Genomic DNA, 23,517 nt, shown 5'->3' on the forward strand with positions numbered 1-23,517 from the left:
ATACAGCAAGAAATTAATTAGAACTGCCTCAGAGATCTCATGAGGATCATCTTATCTTGACTACTACTACACCTCAGCATAGGATGGTCAAAATAAAAAGGAAAGGTATGTTGTACTCACAGAAACATTATTTTCTGTTTCAGCTTCTCATAAATTACAGAAAAATTTAAGGAAAAGGCCCAAGTTGGTGCAATAAAGTGAAATGCATGCTGGGATGATGAAAGAAGCCAACAACAAAAAAATATCTATTTTGAATACATATAAATACTTTCAAAATGAGTGCAAAAACAAGCTGACACTTCTGTCATTATTTTGATTAAGTGGTTTGTTTTGCTATCGCTGATCAATTTTCACACAAAGGCATATTTTTTTGCATTTTTTTTTTATAGTATTGCAAAGGTTGCCTCTTTATTGAAATAAACAATGAAAATACACAGAATTCAGAAAGGAGATGATGTCTCATCTGCAAGCCCTATTTTTTCAAAAAGTGAAAATGGCTTATTCTGCACCCTTACAAAAAATAAGATAGTAAAATTCTTATGCAAGACTTGAAAAACCTTCATCTGCAAGCCATATTTTTAGGTCAGCTGACAACCTGCACTTAGAACCTACTTTAATATTTTCCTTAAGTTGTCTCAAATCCAACAAAAAGCTGCCCTTATGATCTGTTTTGACTTTGTAACTAGGAATCTAATGCATAAGAAAAAAACACATGATAGCTGCTTCTATTTAAGTATCTTGTCAACAATTAAGTTTTCAAAATGAAGCTGATGATATTTTTACTGACTTTTGTATTTAAGAAATGCAGCTCATTTTTTTAATGTAGTCCAGGACAGTATTTCAGTATATTAAAAAAACCCAAACAAACTTCTGCTATCATAATGTAATAAAACAGTAGGAATGGCTGTCAGTTATTTTCTTCCTCCAAATTAAAACTGTACAGTACAAGATCCCACACTAGTTTTTCTTTCTTTCTTACAACTTTAAGTATTCTTTCATGCTCACTATCTAGGAAAAAAAAAAAAAGAAAGTATCATATTCTACAGCTTTCTCATGCTGAGATTGCTCATTCAACATATTTTGACCCTGCAGGGGGAGCAACCAGGAGACTAGCTTGGGAAAACAGTTAATATTGAGTATGGAGCTCCTCATTTTACCATAAATATGAATGGAAGCCATGTATACTGATGGAGTATGAAATGCTATGAAAATTAAGAAGAGAACTCAGCCAGTGAGTATACCAACCTGCCTTCTCACTATTTGAGAATCAGAAAAGGCTATAGGTAGGAATATTCAAGTAAAGAGGCTGTACTGAAGAGACACGTTTATGTAGGCTCCTGATGAGGCATTCCTTCCTCATTCTTATTCATCAATTAAAAAAACCATTAAACATCTCACTGTTTTCTGTATCTCCACACTGAGCTGTGGACTCTCGTTTTCCTCACTTCTGCTGCCAGTATACCTACAGAACCCATTCCTGCAGAGCTTCACACTCCACACTACTTGAAAATCCATCAGTTTTGTTTTTATTAACATCATCTGTGTGCATTCAGGCACAGTGTCTATATTCCTCACAGGCTGTCTGTTCTTGCTTCGACCTTCAGTGGACTTCCTGCTTGTATTTGGGCTCAGGAACACACTGTTTATCTGCAGCACCTTCTCCATTATGTTAAGTGGTCTTTACATTGTGCTCCCTACTTGGGAGAGCTTTTACTTCAGCCTTGACATCATTTTAGATAGTCATGAAATTAATATTCAGTTTGTTTAACAGAAATAATCCTCCTTACTAAGGCATACATTGTTCAAAACAGCAATGAACTGCCACTGGCAAAGTAGCATGTGCTGTTGAGAGCACAAGCAGCAAACTTTTGTGTTTCCTAAGAGTGCCTGACTCCTCGCGTGTGTACGCCTGACCAATGCACAAGTGGATGTATCTGCCACTCAAAGTCCCATGAATCCTGCATTACTGCAGAGGAATGCATCATGCATGGATAAAAAGTCAGACATGCAAGGATCTGGACCGCTCCACTGAAGGAAGGCTGAAAAACTTTGCATTCTAGCCCTTCTTCCTTCCCTAAAATGGTCTACAAGTGGCATTTGGCCCACACCGTTGTGAAAACTGAACCACCCCTGCCTCTGCCTTTTGTAGAGACGCATCAAGGACTGTTCTTAGGCTGATCACACTGAAGTTCAAGCACTTCCCATTCCTCTTACAAAAACTTTTACAGGTTAAAGATTCTGTAACATTAAGATGAATGTTTGCTATCTATTTTAAAAGAAAATATGCAAAATATGGAAACACATGCTAGGAGAAAGAAAAAGCAAAAAAATGCATTAGTTCCCACCTGACTTAAGACAATTTTACGGCAAGATGTTAACTGAAACCCAAGTTACGAAAGATGAAACCATTAACCAAGAAAACACTACTGGTAGAAGAAAATGACAAAAAACTTTACGAAAAAGCCTGGTATTTCAGAATATAAAAATTCCACACAAAAAGGCCATACTGAAAAACCTACCAAGTTCCTTAAGCTGACCTACTACAAAAATCATCAGTTACCCAGCCCTGTTCTCAACCTTACCACTGTTACTTTCAGGAAATTGAGTGATTGTTGTTCCAAGGACAAAGAGTGTGAAAGCATCCTTCAAACTGAAGTTCTACTTTTATAAACCAATTTGGCTTTCAAAACTTTAATAATGGAGTTAATATTTAAGTCTACTTCTGTTAACATCTTGCTAGAATATGAAACTGAAAGAAAATAATGCAAAGCATTATTTTTTCCTGCATCTCTTGTACTAAATTAATTATTCCATGATAAATACTGTGGTTTTATTCCATGATAAAAACACCTTCATTGTATTAACTAATCTGTTTCTCCAGTGATAATTTTCAAGATAGAGAACATATCTTTCCAAGACACTTGAAAATGGCTGAAACCAACTGCTGCTCATTCCTAACAGCTGGAAGGCATTTTTCCTTCAAGCACTGCAAGTTGCCTGTTGTCCATACTTTCTTAAAGGGCATCCTCCAAACATGATATTGCTATAGCAACACCTTCCATAATGCCAAGGTTTTTGCTGTTAAGTTAAAGGCAAAAGTACTCCTAGACACATGGTAAAGAAACAGCAAATATATTAAGGTCTTACTTCAGCCAAGAAATTCAAGTAACTCAAGGTAAGCTACACATTGGTACGAAATTACTAGACAACCTGTTATTTTTGTGTAAAGAAACTTTCAAAAAATAATAGCTTCTTAAATATGATAAGCAGTACTCTACCATGGATAATTAATCCATTTTCATAGTATCATCAAGCCTGACAAGCAAGCAAAGAAATACCTGTAAGTACACACAAGTTGGTATTTCAAAGAAGTAGTATCATAGTAGAGACTAGAAAAGGTCATACCGTTCTTTTCTCCCATCTTTCGTGAATTGTTGAATAAGTATTTTATACAGTTTTGGAAAAATGAAAACTGAAGAAAAACCAATGTATTATTCCAATAGCTTTGAGAACTCCTGAAACCAATTAACCCAGTTCCTGCACCCATGTAGCTGAACTTTTAACTGCTCTCATTTCTCACAATGTTTACTTCTGATTGTTGTGCTTGAGACACTTTTAATTGTATTTGCCAGTTAAGTTTTTTTTTATTCTTCAGTTCTAACAATGCAAATACAGAGAATACAAAATTGTCATTCTAACAATAATACAATAGGTAATATTTGCAAATTCAAGTAACAAAAGGTTTTTCAATACAGCCCAGCACCAACACTTCATAGATTTTCAATATATGCAGATAGATATTCAATACACAGAATATATGCTCTGTGCATATGTGACTACACAGAGCATACTAAAAAAAGACAGGGACAGGAGTATTAAACCTAAGAAGTAAAAGCATCTTATACCGTATCATTCCTAGGAAACAGTGTATTTATAGTGATATTATGTCAGCACTGTCTGTTCAGAATTTACTTGAGGACAGGAAAATAGCATCCCTGAGAGTAAGTGGCAACATTTAATAACAGCAAGCATTTAGTCTTTCCTATTGTATCTACTGCATTATTATACTGTATATATATTATACAGTATAACAGTATATTATACTGTATCTATTGTATCTACTGTAGTTAGTAAAGATCCACTCTAGAAAGAGAAGTTAAAATCTTGTAACTGAAAGTTCAAATCTGTTTCATTCAGAAAAGTCCTGCTGAGCTGCAGGAAGTCTCTAAGCATTGCACCATCAAGCAACTGGGATGGTTTTCCTTGGGTGTGCTTTGGGTTTTTTGGTTACAGCCTGGATGAAAGACAACATTTGTTCCACAAAGTAGCAGCAGCCATATTGAAACACGGCTAACCAAGAAACAGATTCCCCAAGTAAATTAATTAGTACAAAAAGTTTGTGGGTTTACAGGCAGTTGAACTGAGGAACATAATTCTTAAGAAAGCAAAGAATTCTCCCTAATTAGGATTTCAAACCATTAGGTTTTTTTTTCTGAATAAGAGAAACTTAAGCCATTGCATTAAAAGCTTCAGTAAAACAGACACCTCTTTCAAGGCTCCAGAATGTCAGTCTTTCTTCCCTGAGATTGAAACAAATTCCCTGTAAAATGGAATCCCCCAATTATGCCTTCTGAGGTAATCAGAAGTCCTTCCAAAGACTTTGTTGCCAACAGTCCTCAGAAGGCTTTTTTTTTTGTCTTCTGGATATATGATAAGGAGAAAGGAGGTCTGGGTTTGTCCTTGACAGACGGAAGAAAAAAGGACTGATGTTTAGAAAGAGATGTCTTTGGCAACTGGGAAAACCTCAAAAAAATTTTGTACTATTTTCTTCAACCTACAGAAAGCCTTCATGCCTCCAATCAATAAAGAATTTCCAGAAGTTCTAAGTAACCACTTCAATAAACCTTTTATCCTGAAAATACACACGCTATTGGACTTTGGTGTAATGTCCACTTTCTGGCTCCAAACCACTTTGGCTGATGTAATTATTTTCTTGGATTTTTTTCTTTTCCACTGAATTGCTCTTTGCAGTTTGCAGCTCCTCAAGACTAATCATTCAGTAAGAGACTTTGAAGTCAGAGATTTTTTCTTACATAAAACATGTGAGGAGAAGTTCATGGACAACTTGGTGTTAACAGAACAGGAACAATTGCTATGTCCTGCACACAGACCACCAATTTTGAAAGGATTTTGAATCTCTTCTGGCATGTGTTTGAGATCCAGACACTAAAACTGCTAAAATAATCTAGAATAATTCAAGCCTGCTCTAAATTGCAACTCTATAGATCTCTTCCTATTTCTATTCTCTCCAATCTTTCCTTAAAATTCTCAAATTCCTAATTGGAGTTATGTGAAAGTGTTTTTTACAAATCGTATGATCAATAACTTAGGACAAAAGGTTGCTGATACTGAGGCTTCACCAATATAAAATCATCCACTCATCTGAAAGAACATTACCAGTTGGTGTGAAAGCTGTCTTTTTTACTTTTTCCATGATGAATGAGGAGTATTTCTATTCCATCTCTAAAAATCTCTGTTATTCTAGAAATCAACAGTGGTTAAAAAAATACATAAACAACTAGTGCCTTTTAGCTTGTGATTCATAAGAAACAGAAATTTTTCTGTCATCTAAGAAAAAAATAAACAGTACAGCTAGTACGTGTCAATTTGTGCATTTTTAAAGACTAAAAATCTCCAAGTAACCCAACATTTTTCCTACTGAAATATTAATATAATGGTGCATTTTTTTTAACAATAAAGTCAACCTACAGCACTTAAAATTTCAGATAACCAAGTGCATTTACTAGCTATCTGCCTAAGAAGTGGGAGAGTTTTTCCTTCTCAGCTGCTTACTTTGAAGACTCCTCCCTTTCTACAAAGTATTTCAGAGTAAAATTTGCCTTCAGCTCTCTGGACTATAAATCTAATCTCCCTTGACAACCACTCTTAACGCTACCACTTACAAGCCCTGTACGTATTCATGCCAACTGAAGCAACACTTGAATGTACTTGGCCAATACAGTCCTGAGTGCAGGCATGCTTTAAGACGTCTGCATGAGCCAATCCTGGAAGGAAAAGCACAAAGACTCCTGGTAAATGCATGCAGAACAAATCTTGCAGTGAAACCCTCTCACAAACACTCACAAAAGCCCCATAAAACATGGACATTCGAGCTCAGTGCTCCAGCACACCTGATCACTTGAGATATTCTCTTAGGAACTGAGACACACAAACTTGCCATTAAAAAAATTTTAAAAACTTAAAAAAAAAAAGGAGAGAGAGAAAAATGAGCAAATACAAGACCAAGTTTAATACTGATGGCAAGTCATTAAAGCAGAGTGCCTCAGTATTACTGTCATGGTGTTTGAGAAGTGCTGTCTGCTTTCTTTTCCTTTTTACTGGTTTATGAGGACTCTTACTGAAGTATTAAGCTAAAAATCCATATGATTCTACCTGATCTGGCACAGAGCACATCTAACTTGGTCAATGAAGCCTTTCCTGTTGCTAGCTTTTTTTGAAGACTAAGATAGATCTCTGCAAGGTTGAGGAAAGGAAGACAGTAATGTTAAAAAAAAAGAACCTCCCAGAATAGCACACAATAGTAAGAGTGATTTAATCACTACAGTTATCAACTGTAAACAATCAGTTATCAAGTAAACAACCAAAACAGCCATATTGTGAGAAAACATTTTTCATGGCCTATACATGACTCTTGTGCTCAACCCTTATGACTGGAATTCATAACTCATTTCAGCACACATAATTTTATGTAGTATCAACTAAAATGGAGAGATCAGCACAAATCATTATGAAGTAATAAAATTTCTGAAGCATTTTCTTGATGTCATAACATATAAGATACAAAAACTATCAATTGACAGCAAGGCTGAAAATAAAAAAAAGATTTGACTCAAGCATTGCCACTCCCTTGCAGACACAACTTGAAACTATAACAGAACTAAATACAAATGGCATGATGTTTAGAGCTTGGAGAACAGACAACACCAATACTATACTGTCAGACACACAAAATGCCTCCCCATACTCCTGAGCGCCATGAGAACTTTAAATTCTGTGCTTTAATGTTACAGTAAAAACTTCGAACACCACACACTGCTAAGCAAATTCATGTTTAGCCTGGAAAGCTTAAGACTCAAACTGTCTAACACCCTGACAAACACAAATATTCATCGTTTTCTAGTTGTGTTAATGTTCAAGCTTACTCTGAAAATACTTTAAGTTTCAGTAAGGCAGCAGCAGAGAACAGACAAAACTTTCAGTTACTAAAATAACTGCCTCTAATATTGAAATATCTAAACATGGCATTACCTTCATGGCATGGATTTCTTCTATTAATCTCTCAACTCGTTTTTGGTTCTTTAATTTCAAGTCTTCTGAACCCCTGCAAATGAAGTCTATCTTTATTAAGAAAATCTCAGTTTAATTACTTTATTTCCTTACTGGCAATACTAAATAGCAAAATAAAAAAATCAGGAGATGGAGCATAAACACAATCCCTTATTGTCACATGAACACTTTAGCAAAGAGCTGAACATAGCCTAACACTTTTGCTGTTCTGAACAGTGGAGGAAACACTGAGGATTTAGCAGAACAACATGAAAAACAATGTTACTGTATTAAAAAAAAGTAAACCACAATTCATATCAACAATAGGTGACACTAGTGTCTCAAATACAATTATACTTTAAGATCTGAAATATTTAAATATGGAAGTTCATTGGGTTTGCTTCTTCTTTTGTACAACTTGCTAAAATTGTGAGAGAAGAGTATGCTCAATTTACACTATGAACACAGTAAAAGATGTATCTCCTACTATCTCAAATAAGACACATGGTATTATGTTGCACCAATAATCTTTAAAAGTATAATCTACAAAATATTGTTTAAACTGTTTATATAAGAATTCATTAATAGTAATGATGAAAAACCAAGTATGACCTGTATATCTATGCAAACTGAAAGTATTTTTTGTTACACAATCTTGAAGACAACTGCAGTGAGAAAACATGGTGAAACTTAACTTTAACAACAGAATAACCTAAAAAATCAAATCTGACACTTCTGTAAGTGCTGTAAAAGGTTCTGTAGCTGATTCAGATAACCTTCCAATACATTAAATCCCACTACAAAAAGTCATTCCAATTCTGCTTTATGAAACTCCTTCTAGCTAGTATTTTTAGTCTAAAATGATGTAAAAATAAGACAAACAGAATTTAGGTATTTTAGTGCCTTAAGTTTTAAATGTAGTACATTTTTCACCCACTTTTCTGTTTTTGTGAAAACAATTAAAATACTGCCTCATTTATAAAAACACAAACAGGAACACTATTATTTAAAACTGACTTTTTCAATTTTAATTTCCCGATGTGTCTGGTTAGTCTGCGAATAGTCAGGACTCTGGCCTTCTTCACATCTTTTCTCATCTTCACAACCTGTAAGAAATATGGAAGACATTATAAAGTGTTTTCCTTGATTATGTTCCATATACAATACATTCATTACATTAACTTAAATTTTAGAAATTAGTTCAACAAAGAACTATTTTTGAAAAAAGAGTGCATTTCCTGCTAACCAAATCCCATTTCAAATGAATTCAGATTTCCATTAAAATCAAACTGCTTCCATAAACATCAGAGGAAGAACAACCAACAGTCTAAAAATGCGTCTGAGGTCTAAACAGAAGACAAGACATTCCTAACTAGCCATATTTTAATATTATTCTTAGAGCTAGACTGAGGTAGAGATTTGAAAAGTCTCACCTTTTGCCTTCACTTGGCTTATTTTTGTCCCAGTGAAACAGCCAGCAGTAGATTAAGTCAATTGGTGTATAATACATAAAAGCATTTTCATTATGAAACACTTTGAAGTATTAAGGAAAGACTCTCAAAATAAACATTATTTATGATGGAACAGAATTTGAGATATGAAATTCTTTTATGTATTTGAATTAATTTTTGTTGAAAACAAAAATCCAAGTGATTTCTAACTTGCTACAGTCTGTCTCAATTTGCCATCCTACCCAGTACTCTATTCCTAAATGTAAAGCAGGCGGTTTTAAAGAAAATTTGACAACGATATTTTGATCTTACTACTCACTCCAGTAACAAAGAAAGAGAATTGTCATTATTATTAGACAGACAGGATGAACAAACAAATCTTCCCAATGTTTGCAACTAAATTCCATAATGAAAAACCTTATGCCCAGGTGCTGTCTTGCCAATGATGAACGTTTCAGAGATACAGGGAGTCAGTGGTGACCCTTTTTTTTTACAATTCAACTTCCTCCTTATTTATTCATATATATCATACTATGTCTATTAAGATTTTATATTTAATAGTTTAACTTAGTATAACACGAAATACTAAAACAAACAAAAATAATCAGTCTTCCTGACAAAGACCAAATTTATCATAAATTGATCCAGTGGGATAAGTTTCAAAATTAAGTTGGCACCTCTTTCTCAATAAAGTTCTTTACATCAGATTTCTATTCTAATTTCTCAGAGATAACATCAAAATGATAGATTGATGATGACTGCACCATCTAGTCAAGTCCACCAGGAATATCACTACTATAAACCTAAACTGAACAAAAAAAAAAAAGGAAAAAACTTCAAAGCTCGCAGAGCTGTATTTCACACCTGTCATGGGGAGTCTGGCTAGTATATATACACCCTGTGCAGAGACCATAAAGATGATACTAAAAAATAAACAAACAAACAAACAAACAAAAAACCCACATACTTTGCACTAATGATTATGTTTGTAGCTTAGGTTACTGACTCAATCAAGTTGTTAAGCCCTGAACTGTATTCAGCAGTGGCTTAACTGAAGGCTGAATCAGAGCAAAACAATTTCTAGAGAGGCATACATGCTCCCTACCTCTGCCAGGGAAGCCAAGGAACATGGGGAGCAGCGCTCCTCTGAGAATCAAGGGAGGGGAATTGTACGGGGGGCAGTGTTAGCCACTTACACCATGAGAAATGAAAAGGTAAAGAAGGTTTGTGGGATGAAACAACTAACCTAAAAGTGGTCTCGTGTTCCAAAAATTGTTACAGCAAAGGTCAGTACTTACCTTAGTTACCCTAGTAGAAGGAACTACACACAGGTCTACCTACAAAATCATTTCTATTTCAGTTAACAGCTGAAACCACATACCAAGAGACACTTAAGTGCCAAGTTTCTGCTATACAGCAGCACTGCTCAAGTCTTTACCATGCTAAGGAACAAATCCATAACATTACCATTTGCCATCAAGGCATGCAGATATTTCTTTTTTAAAAGACACTGAAGGAGATTATCATAGGTCCCTATAGTACATCATCTTCTAAAAGGAAGAAAAATAATGCAGCTTCTGGTTGAATACCTCTTTGATACTATGTACATTTAGTGAGTTTGGAATGTCAGATGCAAACTGTGTATGCCTTCTTAGAAAGTCTGGGGAGGGGGGGTTGTTTTGAGTTTGGGGTTTTTTATTCTCTATTTTTTTTAATAACCACTAGAAACATCCACAAGCTAGAAACACACTGGAGTTTAAGTAACTCATACTTTACATATTTGTTACTGTGTATGCAAACATGAAGTATATTTAACTTTCTCTCAAAAATATTTTGTCATTTATTTTTTATTAGAAATATTAATGCACACACAACATGTTTCCAGGGCCTACAAGAGCCAAACTCCAGCTTCCTCTGCTGCCAGCCAATGAAGGCTGTATAGACACGACAGCAGGAATGAGGGAAGGTATTCGCTCTTTGGCAGACTAGGAATATCCATTTATGTAATCCAGTCACTTCTTTCACACGGGACAGTATGCATCAACTGTGTTCTTGGAAGTACTCATACCGTTCTCAAGAAAGCAGTCAGCTCTTTGGGAAAGCAATCAAAAAAGTTTAGCTTCAGATTCACAGTGTGCCTGAAACAATGCTTAGACCACCAGGGTAGCCCCTGGTCTCTTGTGTTACAAAGTGAGAGAGGCAACTTTGCCATCAGTAAAAAAACCCCAACAAAACTAAACAAAACCAAAAAACCCATACCAAGAACAGTCATGACTTTCAAAAAATAATAAATATTTATTCATAATAAGTTATTTTTTATAAATACCTTAAGAAAAGACAGTAAGAAAAGGAGAAGTCTTTGCACTGAAACATAAAAAGGCTGCAGTGTAAGTCAGGATCAGACTTAACTAAGCTTTAAGACAAGGCAATAAGGATTTTTAATCTACTCAGCAGTCACAGTAAGCACAAAAGAATAATTATAAACAAGCAAAACACAAACCAAACAATTTCTTCTATCAATAGGATCTAGGGTTCCTGGAAATTAAGGAAGTCTGCAATTGTATGTGGAAATAATCACTTCAAGGATTTCTTTGAACAAAGAACAACAGATGCTTTCCTTTGTTGAAGACACTTCTTTATTTTGTTGGGAAACACTATTTACAAGACAATTAAGCCATTCTTATTCATTAATGCTACCAAACCTCTGTGTTTGCAAATTATTAATAATAGGTGTAGGTTACAGGCGGGACGGAGACGGATGGAGACGAGAGATCTCTATAGGCTGGTCTTGGGACACAGTCGGTTTATTGCAAAGGGCGTGGGTACAGGGGCACTGCTCAGAGCTGCCAGACTCAGCTCTGAGCAGGCCCAAGAGAGCAAGAGAGTAAACGGGCGAGAGAGAGAGAGAGAGAGAGAGTGTAAGAGCAAGAGCGGAAGTCAGAGCAAGAGTGGAAGAAGTAGTAAGGAATTAAGTGTGTGAAGTCCTGGTTACAATACAATAAATCATCTTCTGTACTGAATATTCTAATTGTCACTAACCAATCTAATACAAGATACAAATCCTATAGCATTTACATACAGCCTATAAGAGTTCTTATATTACCATAGAGTGTTACATCTTAACTTCTAAAAACTACTCTTTGGACCCCTTCTGCTGAGCTAGTAGGGTCTGCTCTGACCCTTGGACCTGCCTGCAAGCAGAGGGTATTGTTCCATCAAAAGGGGATTACCTTCAGTCGGCCATACCATTGTTTTCTAGTTGTTCAGTAACTAAGACTTGGTATTTCAAAAGTGGCTTTCATTTCGATGTTGCCTGTAGTTTTCATATTCCCAAAATCTTTTGTCAGGCAATCATATTTATAAGGCTTTCCTGTTTCATCTTCCCCAACAAATAGGTAACACCAAAGTACGAACAGATATAAATTACATATCAATTATTAAAACTAAAACAAATCGTAAAAGAAATTAACTCACTTTTAAAAACAAGCCTAGGTAGTAACATATACTAGCATGAATGCACATAAGTGTATTTCAAAAGCTATGGTTATAAACAAAAATTATCCCTGCGGCACTGTGCCTCTTCACAGAATAATGTATTTATATTACTACTGATGCTAAACAAAGATGAAATGCAGAAAATTTCTATAACTAATGGCATTCCACAGAAGAGAGGCATCCATCAACCCAACAGCTTGCCACCTGCAGTAAGCACTGCCACAAAGTGTGACACGTACCAGCCAGCGGCATGCAAACCATTTTAAGCCATAGGCAGATGGTAGCTGCTGCTGCCCCTTCAAAAAAGGGCAAACCAAGAGCACAGCAGGGGATCAGCAGATGACAAGACAGGCAAGAACTAGAAACTCCCCTGCAGTTCACCTTTTCCAAGGAGTGCACACTACTGAGGGAGATTGTAAAAGCAATTGCTGGCTTCAGCACAGCCTACATTAAAGTGATACTTTGCACAACGCTTCCGGTACTCAACCGGCAATGAAAACAGCCCCAGCTTGAATGGATGGGTAACACTGACACAGTACAAAGCCACCAGAGTGTACATATCAAACCAAGAGGGTGGTTTCTAGCAAGTGTGTGTTTAAAGACATCACAAGAACTGTATTTAACCCAGAATCCACAGCTGAGAAAGGGAGAAACTAATAGCTTCACCTACTGTGCCTCCCATGTTACACCTGGCTCCAGAGGGTTAATAGCCATTCCCAGGGATTTGTCTTTTTGCGTGGTAGTCCAATGAGACCTTCCCAATCCTCAGCATGTCCAAGCTCTTCTCGTGCCCGAAAGAAACTGACACAGGATTACTTAACTGAACCTTTGATCTTTAAGTCTTCTCTACGTTTTTTTGGGTTTTTTTCATGAAATAGTTCCGTTTGGCCACTGGTATTTCATCATAGTCAGAATTAATTTCAACTAACAAAAGTCCTGGAAGGGCTCAATCAGTTCCTAAATCAGTGTTAGACTGTCTAGAAAGGGCTTCTGATCACAGACATTATCCCTTTTAAATTAATGGAACATGGTTATTGTACATAATACAAGATAAAACACATGTGCAATAGAGTACAAAGTTATTTTAAGAGCCTCCCACATAACTAAGTTCCAAAAAAACTTGTTTTAAATTTTTCAAGTTTCTTTAAGAGAAATGTAAGGCATTTTTAGATAAAACGACATCAAAAAGCCTGGTTTAGGTTCTGAAAGTCTGTATCACTAAGAAACAGTCCTCATATTAGGGAGGGCAAGAAAAACACACCAAGGAATGTGGATAAAATGACAGTGTAGGTACAATTATACATTCAAATTCACATGACTAGTCAAAGATATTTGCCTTCACATTTTTAAGACAACAGCAGCAAAGTTCTCAAACGAACATTACATTAGAATAAAATGTTATACTTGGCCACTTCTGAAACTTGTTTTGAGATCTGTACAAGCAATATGACTCCAAACAAAGCTAATGTTCAGCCAATTAGAAAAAAGTAAAGGAAAGTGTGACTAAAGATTTGTAGATGTATCAAGAAAGGTACGTGTCTACTCTGAACCACAGTATCAACTGTACTTGACAAAAAAAACCCAAAAACCGAAACCAAACCATTCTTCAAAAAAAATCCAATGGATTAAGAGAAGCACTAATACATTTCTGCATATGACTTGTTTGAATGTATTTTATTCAAAAAACACTGAAATACTAGAACAACTGTGAAGGAAAAGTGTTTTTTCACATTACCATGTACAAAAGCTAGTACTGTATATGAAAATACCTGAAGGACCCAGAACGTCTAAAAATCTTCTTAACTCAAAGTTAACAAAAGTTAACTTACTCAGTGAGCCCCAGCTATCCAAAATGCATGAAAGCCAATAAACTGATGGACATGGCCTTTTCCTCGGAGCCGTCTGCAGTACATACAACTGTTCTTCTTGGGCTTCAGCCCATGAGGTACTGAATATTTTGGTCCTGACCCAATAATGCACTTAAATTATTAAATCCTTAAACAACCAGCACTAGACAGACCAGAATTTCTTCATCCACTTCTGCTTTATGCCAGCACACAGTCTAGTCCTAGTTCTGGTACAAGCAACCAGAAAAGACAAATCATTCTGTTCTCTTCAAGGAAGGACACTGCATCTAACCTCATCTAGTGAAAAAAACCCCCTAATCGTAAGAGTTTATAGCATTGTGAAATGTCCATAAGGTTGAACAAACACACACCCATTAAACAGAGGCCTCCAGCCTCTCCCTCAACATGGCAAAGTCTCTCCTGTATGAAAATTGTCTTCAACAAGACAACTTTGCAGACACAAGTGCAAAAATACTTCTTTTACAATTTTAAGATGATGTTCCTAAAGCAATGTTCCGTAATTTTACTTAGACGCATCCAAATTCACTGTGCAATATAAGGTCTCTTATGTCTTTTCTATCACTTGAGGCCTGGAAAAAAAAAGAGGGTAGTTCCGAGCTGGCCTTAGCATTTCAGTTTCTTCTTGTATGCTCCAGGCTGGCAGGATTTACCTGACATGGTCACACATGAGAGTGGGATAACAAGGAGAAAACATCAAGAACCAAGGCTCTTAGTTCTGTCCCAGGAAGAATCTATTTTAAATACAGCCAATCATATTGCTATTGACAAGTTACTATATACCAGGGTCTAGTGAATGAATGACAGGAAAAAAATGAAATTGCAGGTACAGGATATACTTCAGTCCTCACAGATTTCCCTCATGCCATGAAAACCCTAGAAGGTTGAAGTAAGAGCCTGATCTGTTTGGATCAAAATGGCTCAAAGCAAAAGGAAAAATAATTTTTATATGCCTGTAGGTATACAACAGCTTTTAGGTTTTACTGCAGTAAGAGATTTACTGTTGAACTCCCTCAAGTTTAAACAGTGCTGCTAAAGTAGAAAGGGAGGAAGTCCCTAAAAACACACCAAAACCACTCGTGTTTTGTACAGTGGCCTTTTTTACAAATTTTTACAAATTGCTTAAATTACACAACAACAAGTATCAAGGCAAGAACTCCAGCTGAAAAAAACCCAAACCAAAAAATAAAAAGAAAGTGAAATGTGTTTAAGTTGAATATTCAAGGTCTCTCCAATACCTACAAGAAAGACATGGAACTAAGTGATGTTTCAGTTCTCACTGATCTTCTTTCTTTTCCTCATTTTAGGGCACATCAAAAGCATTGGTTTCACTTTACAGTTACTCGGCAGTCTTCTAACCAAGAAATTACCATGGCAACAGAGTATTCTCAACATTAATTTTTGGTGCTATTTGGCAACACAGAGTTTTAAAATTCAAAACACCTGCAGCTGGATCACATATTAGCCAGAACTAACAATAGTACATAATCTTTTGAGTGAATAATCTAAGTGAAAAAATGTTTCTGGAACTTCACTACAAATATTTCTCTCTATTATCTGGAATGTCAGCTTGAAAGATCTAATGATTTTTAGATCCTTAGGAAACGTTAGCAATTGCCAAGTTTCCTTTTTTCCTTTCTTTTTTTACAAAAAGAATCCCTGTATTACAGTATATTTTTTATACATGTCAAAAGATGTGGAAATAGGCAGTCAGACTTAATACAGCTTCATATATTTGCACTATAAAAACATATGTAAGTAGGGTGGCAAAGGCAGAAACAACATAAACACACCTACGTGGAGTATCAGTGTTCAGTTCTGTAACAGTTTTATACAAATATATAGTACAAAAAACAATATATAAAAAACCCAAAACAAGGTGAATTTTCAGCCAGATCAGTTTCCTGAACTGTTTTCCCTGATGGTCACATGAATGCTAGTCAGTTCCAGCACAAAAGAGCAAAGTAAGAACACACAGAAGAAAGACAGAGGGATGGACCACAACAAATCAGACTACAATAAATGAGCTATCTCTTTATTTAATATAAAGATCAAATCCCAGCATAGAAAGTGCTGGAACACAGTTTTTCAGTTACTGTTTGTGCCACACCAATGCGGTATTAATCTTGCCTTTGACATCTTCAGCTACATGCAAACAGGTCTGAATCACGTGGACTCAATCCTATCCCAATACAACTAACAGAATGTATAAAAATTCTTGAAACATGCTTCTGGATTGAACTACCGGACCTTGCTGCCCAAAGCAGGCAAAAATGCCACCACTAGCTGGAGCATCCAGAAAGCAAAACACCTGCAGCTTCTCAGGCCTCTGGGTATTCCCCCTGTCAGGTTTCCCAAGGGGTTTGCTAAAGATGAATGAAAAAAAGCACACCGCCCACTTGGGCGAATTTCCACCTTCCTCACAGGAAAAGTAATGCACACACCCCTTGTGAGTTACTGTCAAATGCTTCCTCCACAGTCTGCCCATGCTGCTTTCTTTGTACTTTCTCAACTGAAGCACTGAAATATGGGTTTCTTTATTCAATATAGCACTGTATTTCCTCCTGCATGGAGAACAGTTGTCATTTCTAGCATAATTTTTCCAAGTAGAAACCACAATGAGTACTCAGAACTGCTAGAAAAGATCATTTTCATCTAAAGGTTTTGAAAAGCAATTCCAAATATCTAAGATAGTTGGGAAAGAGTAAGACTAGCCTAGAATTACTTGCTCATTGCCAAAGACCAAAATTTAATGGATTTACTGCTTCAAAGTCAGCGTCTCACTGGATGGAGTCAGACTCTATGTAGTACTTCAGAAAGCATTCAAGTCCAAACCAGGATCATGAGATGGCTAGACAGATTTCTAAACCCTAAATATACACCACAGTTGTAAACGTCCAGATAAGAAATAACTGTTTTAAACTCAAGATGCTACATTAGATAAATCACTGCATATGTAACCACATGGAAGTAAAAATTATACATGTCTTCCAAAACAGAGGACTACCTGAAGGTAATTTCTAACTCTATTTAATTGATCAGCTGAATGCAAGTTTGATAACCCCCAGTTATCACTCTGCTAAAAATATTTCCATGGAAGGTTGAAGGGGGATGTGATCAAGACATTTAATGGAGCTAAGCTCAAATCAACAGATTTCTATGCCTAGGACTTCTTAATTAGACCAGAGATCTAGTTAGAAGTCACATGTGAATTTCACGCCTCCTTAAGCTTTGACTTTAAAGAAAGACAGTAGCAGCAGAAGCTACAGTAGTCACGTATGAATTACGAGGGCGAACACACGTCTATAGGTAATAAGAGTGCTGAGGGCTTTTTCCCCTCTTCAAACGGTGAACCTTTTAAAAGCAGGTGGAAAAGAGCATTGCTCACAAGGCAACACTACGAATCTCTACATTACTTGCATAATCCAAAGCACGACACCACAACTTGACTACACTGACTCACAAACAATCTGTGTAATTTTGACGATAATTATATAGGTCACAAACATGATCCAAACATGTAGGGTTGAACTGCCATCATGAAAAGAAAATAGTGTCAAAATTGGGTAAGAACCTTTCACCGTTACAAATACAGAAATTCAACCACAGTGATTCAAGTATTACTTTGGAGGTGTGTTTTGGTGGTGTCATTGCTTTGGCTTGGAATTAAGAGATGCTAATATAAATGGTAGTACTGGCTTCCTAAGTCACCACAGAAACCCTCAAGTCTTCAGTGCTAGTATGTTACAACTCTTCTCAGCTATTCTGAAAGAGTGCAGCATCGAAACTGTGTATTCCGAAATTATATTTGTTAGCCTGGTTTCTGAGAAAATCAGGTTTGTAAGCACACTGTCTGTCAGTATCCCTCTCTGGTAACTTTTGGACTTCTTAAACCAAAATCAAGGTTGACCAATCATCACAGGCCAGAGCTTCCACGTGTTTTGTGAAAGCTGGTAGCCAAGTAGGAGCTATGAACTAACATCCACATGGAAGAAATACACAAGCAGAATTCAAGTCTTTCCCATTTTGGCTGAGAACAGTGCATGCATACTCATTCACCAGCACATCTGGCTCTGAACCAGACACAGAACACCATCCCCTGATTGTCCAAACGGACAGGAAACATAAGCCATAACTACAGTTACTGAGAACACTCAAACGGAGTAACCATAAGGAAAACACACTAAAAAATTAAAAAGAGACAGAGGAATAACTGAGGATATCCATATGAAGCTTTATGGAATACTGTACTGAAAGCTGTAACATGCCAGGCATCACTGGTTCTCAACTTACATATACAATACATTTTATTTTTACCACATTCTTTGTACTGATGATTTAATCTGGTGATTGAAACGTCAGGAGAAATTAGAACACTGACAACTTGCTGAATGGGATAGAAGACAGAGAGCTGCTTCTGTGCAAGACACTTCATGCAAAAAAGATACTTTTATAGTTACTTCAATTGCCCTCAGCTTATACTAGTCTCACACACCAAGAGGCCGGGGAAGAACGGGAAGCCTGTGCAATGTTACAGCATCACTATATTTAACAAATATTTCTATCTTAATTTTACCAGGAATTTTTTATTACTATTATTATGTCATTCAATATAAACACTTGTTTTGTAGTAAGACTCACCCATTTCAAAACTTATATTTCAGTGTCACTATATATTGTTATGCAAGCATAATTGTAATATATAAATATAATATGTTAATACATAAAAAATAATTATTATTATTATGCAAGCATAAAGGAATCATTATGGAAAAATGTTTTCAAGTTCATTAAATGAAACAAAGCAGCATCAGCAAAGGAGTGATGAAGTTGGAGAAATACCTACTAAATCATTTTCCATTCCTCCATAAATCTGAAAGACAAAAAAAGTAGCCAAATACCACGATTTTTATATTGACCATAAATATACAGAATGCCTGCATCATAAAAGTAACCGATCTCACTATGATAAGAAAAATAAACTTTTTGTTTTAAAATTTAAACTGTTTTTTTTTTCAAACTCCTCCTCTGCAAAGTTTGTCAACACAAGTAAGGAGAGGCCTAAGTACTGGAGAAAGACTGGAAGGCTCCTTAGGTATGTGAAAACTCCCACCAAAAAAGGGGAATGCTCAACCATTAACAAAAGAACAGCTATCAACTTCTGCTGCTAAAGCAGAAGTCAGTGTTCTGGATAGAAGCAAACCACACATCAAGTGGATCTTCCAACAGTTACAGCTAATTTTCATGATATGAGTAAGTATGTATCACCACTATTGATACATTTCGGAAGGATAAGCAGCTCTCTCTATTACACTCTCCTCACAACCCTAAGGAATTTCTGTCGAGCAAGTATATTTTAAAATAAGAGTAGAAGTTTCTCCTCTCTAATCTGTAATTTCCAAGAGTTCTTATGTTCTGAACATGTATAAAGTTCAGAAAGACAAAGAAATCATCTATACACGTAGCATCACAAGATTGTAACGAAAACCATCACACAGGAAGTAAGTAGAGTGGTATGTCATGGAATGACACAGCAGAGTAAGAAAAGCAGGGAATGATGTTAAGTCCAAAACATTGATTAAATAAAAATTAGTGTGTGGAGTTCCAGGAGGAAAAAAAAAAAATCAAAAATCAAAAATATCATAAGCACTTTTTTCTTGTGCCTGGAAAAAAAGCTGTCGAGAAACAAATAATAAGAATTTAGTATCCACATTTTTAAAGGAAAAAAAATCCTTTGTTAAAAAAAGAAAAGAGAACAAGAAAATAGGGAAAGAACAAAAAAGCTGTTCGTGGTTTATGACTTTCAAAGTATTTGGTACTATTGCCTCTCTTCTTAAAAAAAAGATTTGTCTCCTTATTAAAAAAATGCTACCAGATCCAAATTTCTTTGAAGAAGCATGAGACTTCTTTTAGTAATAGACTATCAAGTCTAACTTTTCATGTGTTTTATGGTGCCCCTAGTACAGACACCTGACACTCGTATGAAACGTAAGTATCAAAACACATCCAGTGAATACAAATGAACACAACCCCTGCTCAGGCCTAGGGTATGCCAGTGACCAGCAAAAGCCATAGCCTCGGGAAATACAACCTGATAATCTCTCTGTTTTACACTTCCAAACAGGATGAATATTCAGCCAAAGACTGTGAACATCACCAGAATGGGAGGTGAATGTCCATTGGCTTCAAACATGCTGCAGTATTATTGGCCTAACAAACTGAAATACTATACTACTTCCAACAGGAAAACTGCTCATCTATTAAGGTGCTTTCTGCTATTATGCCTCTATGACTTGTATTTTTTGTGGGAACTTTATCTCAGTTAGTAGTTACAGATTTATGAAAAAAAAAAAAAAGTGTCTCTAACATGTAAATTACTTTTGAGTATTTTTCGAAGGATGGGAAGAATTTTGCTAATGGGAATGGAGAATTACCTTGCTATGCCAATTAGTGTTCCTTATTCCCTCAGATCTGTTTAAAAAAAACCTATTTCATTGTGAGAATTTTTCATAAACACAAACACATGGGGAAGTCAGTGTTTAAAAATACCCCAAAAATCTAATGATCTGTATTCTTCCTAGAAGTTTCTTCATGACATCAATAGAAACTGGGGAAAGGGACAAGTATGAAAAGTAGAAAGAATAAAGAGCTTCAAATGTCCCTGCCAGATGTCTGACATCCATCCATTCATTTAAACACCTTTACACAAGTTGTTCTCTATCTGTTGCCAAGATGCCAAATCTACAAGAGATTGGTATACAGCTATCCCAGTATGACTTATTAAAAACCTGGAGCAATGCTTGAAGGCTCCCGCAAAATCTTTGTTGTGATGGAACAAGTCCTCTCATGCTTACCGGTCTGCCCAGTGGTATGTTCATTGGCCAACCATTGAATCAAGTGATGGTTCTGTTGGAAGATTTCCTTCTCCTGAAGCTTCCTATATTCTTCTTCAATCTCTAGGTTTTTCTAACCAAACTCATTTCCCCTTTCCCATCCTTATGAGCTCTCCTCATTCCTCATCCTGTTTCATCTTGTTCAACACACCTCATCACCCACCCATCATTTATGTCTGTTCTAATATTTAAAGACTTACAAGCTCTCTCCTTCCTTCCCCTCCACGAACGAGCAATCACCTTAACTGCCTTATTGTTTTATATTGTCTGGAATTCCTATCTTATACATGTAAGGTACTCTCTTCTGTGCTATTTATAATCTTTGCAGCATTTCCTCAGTGATAATTGCCTCTGGATGAAATTCCCCATTCATTCCTTTGGACTAGTTGCTATTCAGAACAGTTCTCACCAGCCTCTCATGCAAACACCTTCTATCCACTCATCTCCTCCTACATTAACATACCTACACAAGACCTAGTGTTTTCTCATGTGTCCTCATAAAACACCAAAGAGGATTCACAGAATCATTTACATTGAAAAACACCTTTAATATCATAAAGCCTAACTGTAAATCAAACACTGCCAAGCCAACCACTAAACCATGTCCCTAAGTGCCACATCTACACATCTTTAAATACTTCCAGGAATGGTGACTGAGCCACTAACCTGAGCATCCTGCTGCAATGCTTGACAAACCTTTAGGTGAAGAAATTTTCCCTAACAGTCAATCTGGCACAACTTGATGCCATTTCCTCTTCTCCTGCTACTTGGGAAAAGAGACCAATCCCCACCTCACTCCAACCTCCTTTCAGGTATCTGTAGAGAGCAATCTGCCTCAGCTTCTTTTTCAATACACAATTTCATTTGGTATTAAATGCCATATGAATAAACAGCTATCATTGTGACCTTTCTCTGCAAAGGCAACAACATAATGGTAATTTTTTTCATATAAAATCAGTACAAGAATATAAAATCCCTTTCCTTTAAGTGACTTGAAGGACAATGAAAAGAGTCACTGAATTTAGCAGTTGGCCACTTGACTTTTCCCTTTACTGCTCTTCACTACTGACCTCTACAGCGTAAGACAAACTGAAAACACTTTTATCACTGCATACTAATAAGCAATTTGCAATGAATGCACAATTGACTACTATTCTCCTTCTAGGAACATCCCCTCCCCCAAGCCCCCAAATTCTATTATGAAAAAGTCTAACATCACCGCTTCCCTTCTACCTATTTCAGCCCCCCTCCCTTCCTAATTTGGCAGCAAGTTCCACACCCGGCAATAAAATGCTGCTGAAACACCTCTGCAATTACGCATATCTACTGTAACAGAACCATTTTAAAATTGTGTTTTAATCAGGCATATATAGCTATAAATTACATTTGATAAAAAATAAAAAACTACACCGTGTACTGGAAGTACCTCACAGTTCCTTTAAAATAAAAGTTACGAAGTTTCCCATGACCATTTGCATGTTTTTTTCATTATTGCACACTACCACACCAAGGAACCACAGATGTTTTTGTTTTATGAGAGCATCTTACTAGCCTACGTGGCCTACCACACACACTTTATATAAACCACTTGAGCTAAGAAAAAGTTTTCATTACTGTCCTCAAGTACAGCAGTCCAGTAATGGCTGTATACAATACTGCCAGAAGTAAAAAACTGCCTTGTTAGCCATGCTTAATTGCTTCAGTAATCTGCTGAAACAAAATCTGTGTGAAGAGCATGCAGATCAGAATTTGCTGCTAATATTAGTAAAACTGATGATGTGGCAACTCTAGAAACTTTAGAAACAGCTGCTGGAAGAGTTCCGAGGGAAAAAAAAAAGCCACAATTCCTCAGAATTCTATCTCGCAGAGTATAAGTTTGGAAATTTCATAAGCTTTCAAAAGACTTTTTCCTTAGGACATTTACATGGTCTGTAAAAGAATGTCAGCAATTTAACACTTGAACTGTTTTAAGCAGAAATCAAGCCCTATGTAGCACAACTTCCTTCTTCTTCAAGAAACTGTTGTGCCTAGTATTATTTATTAGTAACACAACCAATGCAAGAATTTTTACATGCATTTCCACAGAGCTAAAATGACTGCTGCCAAGTATTCCACAGTTTAAGAAGAAAGCCGTGTTTGCTTTCCAACTTTGCTTAGACTTGTAATATACAGAAAAAACGTAGTGATTTGCCAGTATACTAAGAAATGAACTGATGGAAAAGATTAGCTATTTAGTTTTGAATTGTGTAGAAATTTATCTTTTCTCAGTTCTCATAACTTGTTTATACGCCTTTCGAAGACTTTAGACTGACTTTAGTGACATTTAAGAGACTGCAGAACCAGCTTCAAGGAAGTATTTAAGACCATGTGCAAGCCAGGGATATACAGATCTTGGCAGTGCCAACAGTCATTCACAGCTTCAATTAGACCACAGAGCATCCTAACACCCATACTTTTTCCTAAGTA

At 36.2% G+C, this 23,517-nt stretch overlaps 1 protein-coding gene across 1 annotated transcript in view; it reads right to left on the reverse strand.

The window, feature by feature from the left end:
* SRFBP1 (serum response factor binding protein 1) overlaps positions 1-23,517 on the reverse strand; it is a 69,582-nt gene that overhangs the window by 37,919 nt on the left and 8,146 nt on the right. Inside the window, exons 2-3 of the mRNA XM_039566611.1 lie at positions 8,365-8,453; positions 7,330-7,402 (exon numbers count right to left, since the gene is read on the reverse strand). Of these exons, the coding sequence (XP_039422545.1) occupies positions 7,330-7,402; positions 8,365-8,453 (162 nt within the window). The remainder of the gene's footprint in view (positions 1-7,329; positions 7,403-8,364; positions 8,454-23,517) is intronic.

This window comes from Corvus cornix, chromosome Z (genome assembly GCF_000738735.6).
Source record: "Corvus cornix cornix isolate S_Up_H32 chromosome Z, ASM73873v5, whole genome shotgun sequence".
NCBI classification, from domain to species: domain Eukaryota; kingdom Metazoa; phylum Chordata; class Aves; order Passeriformes; family Corvidae; genus Corvus; species Corvus cornix.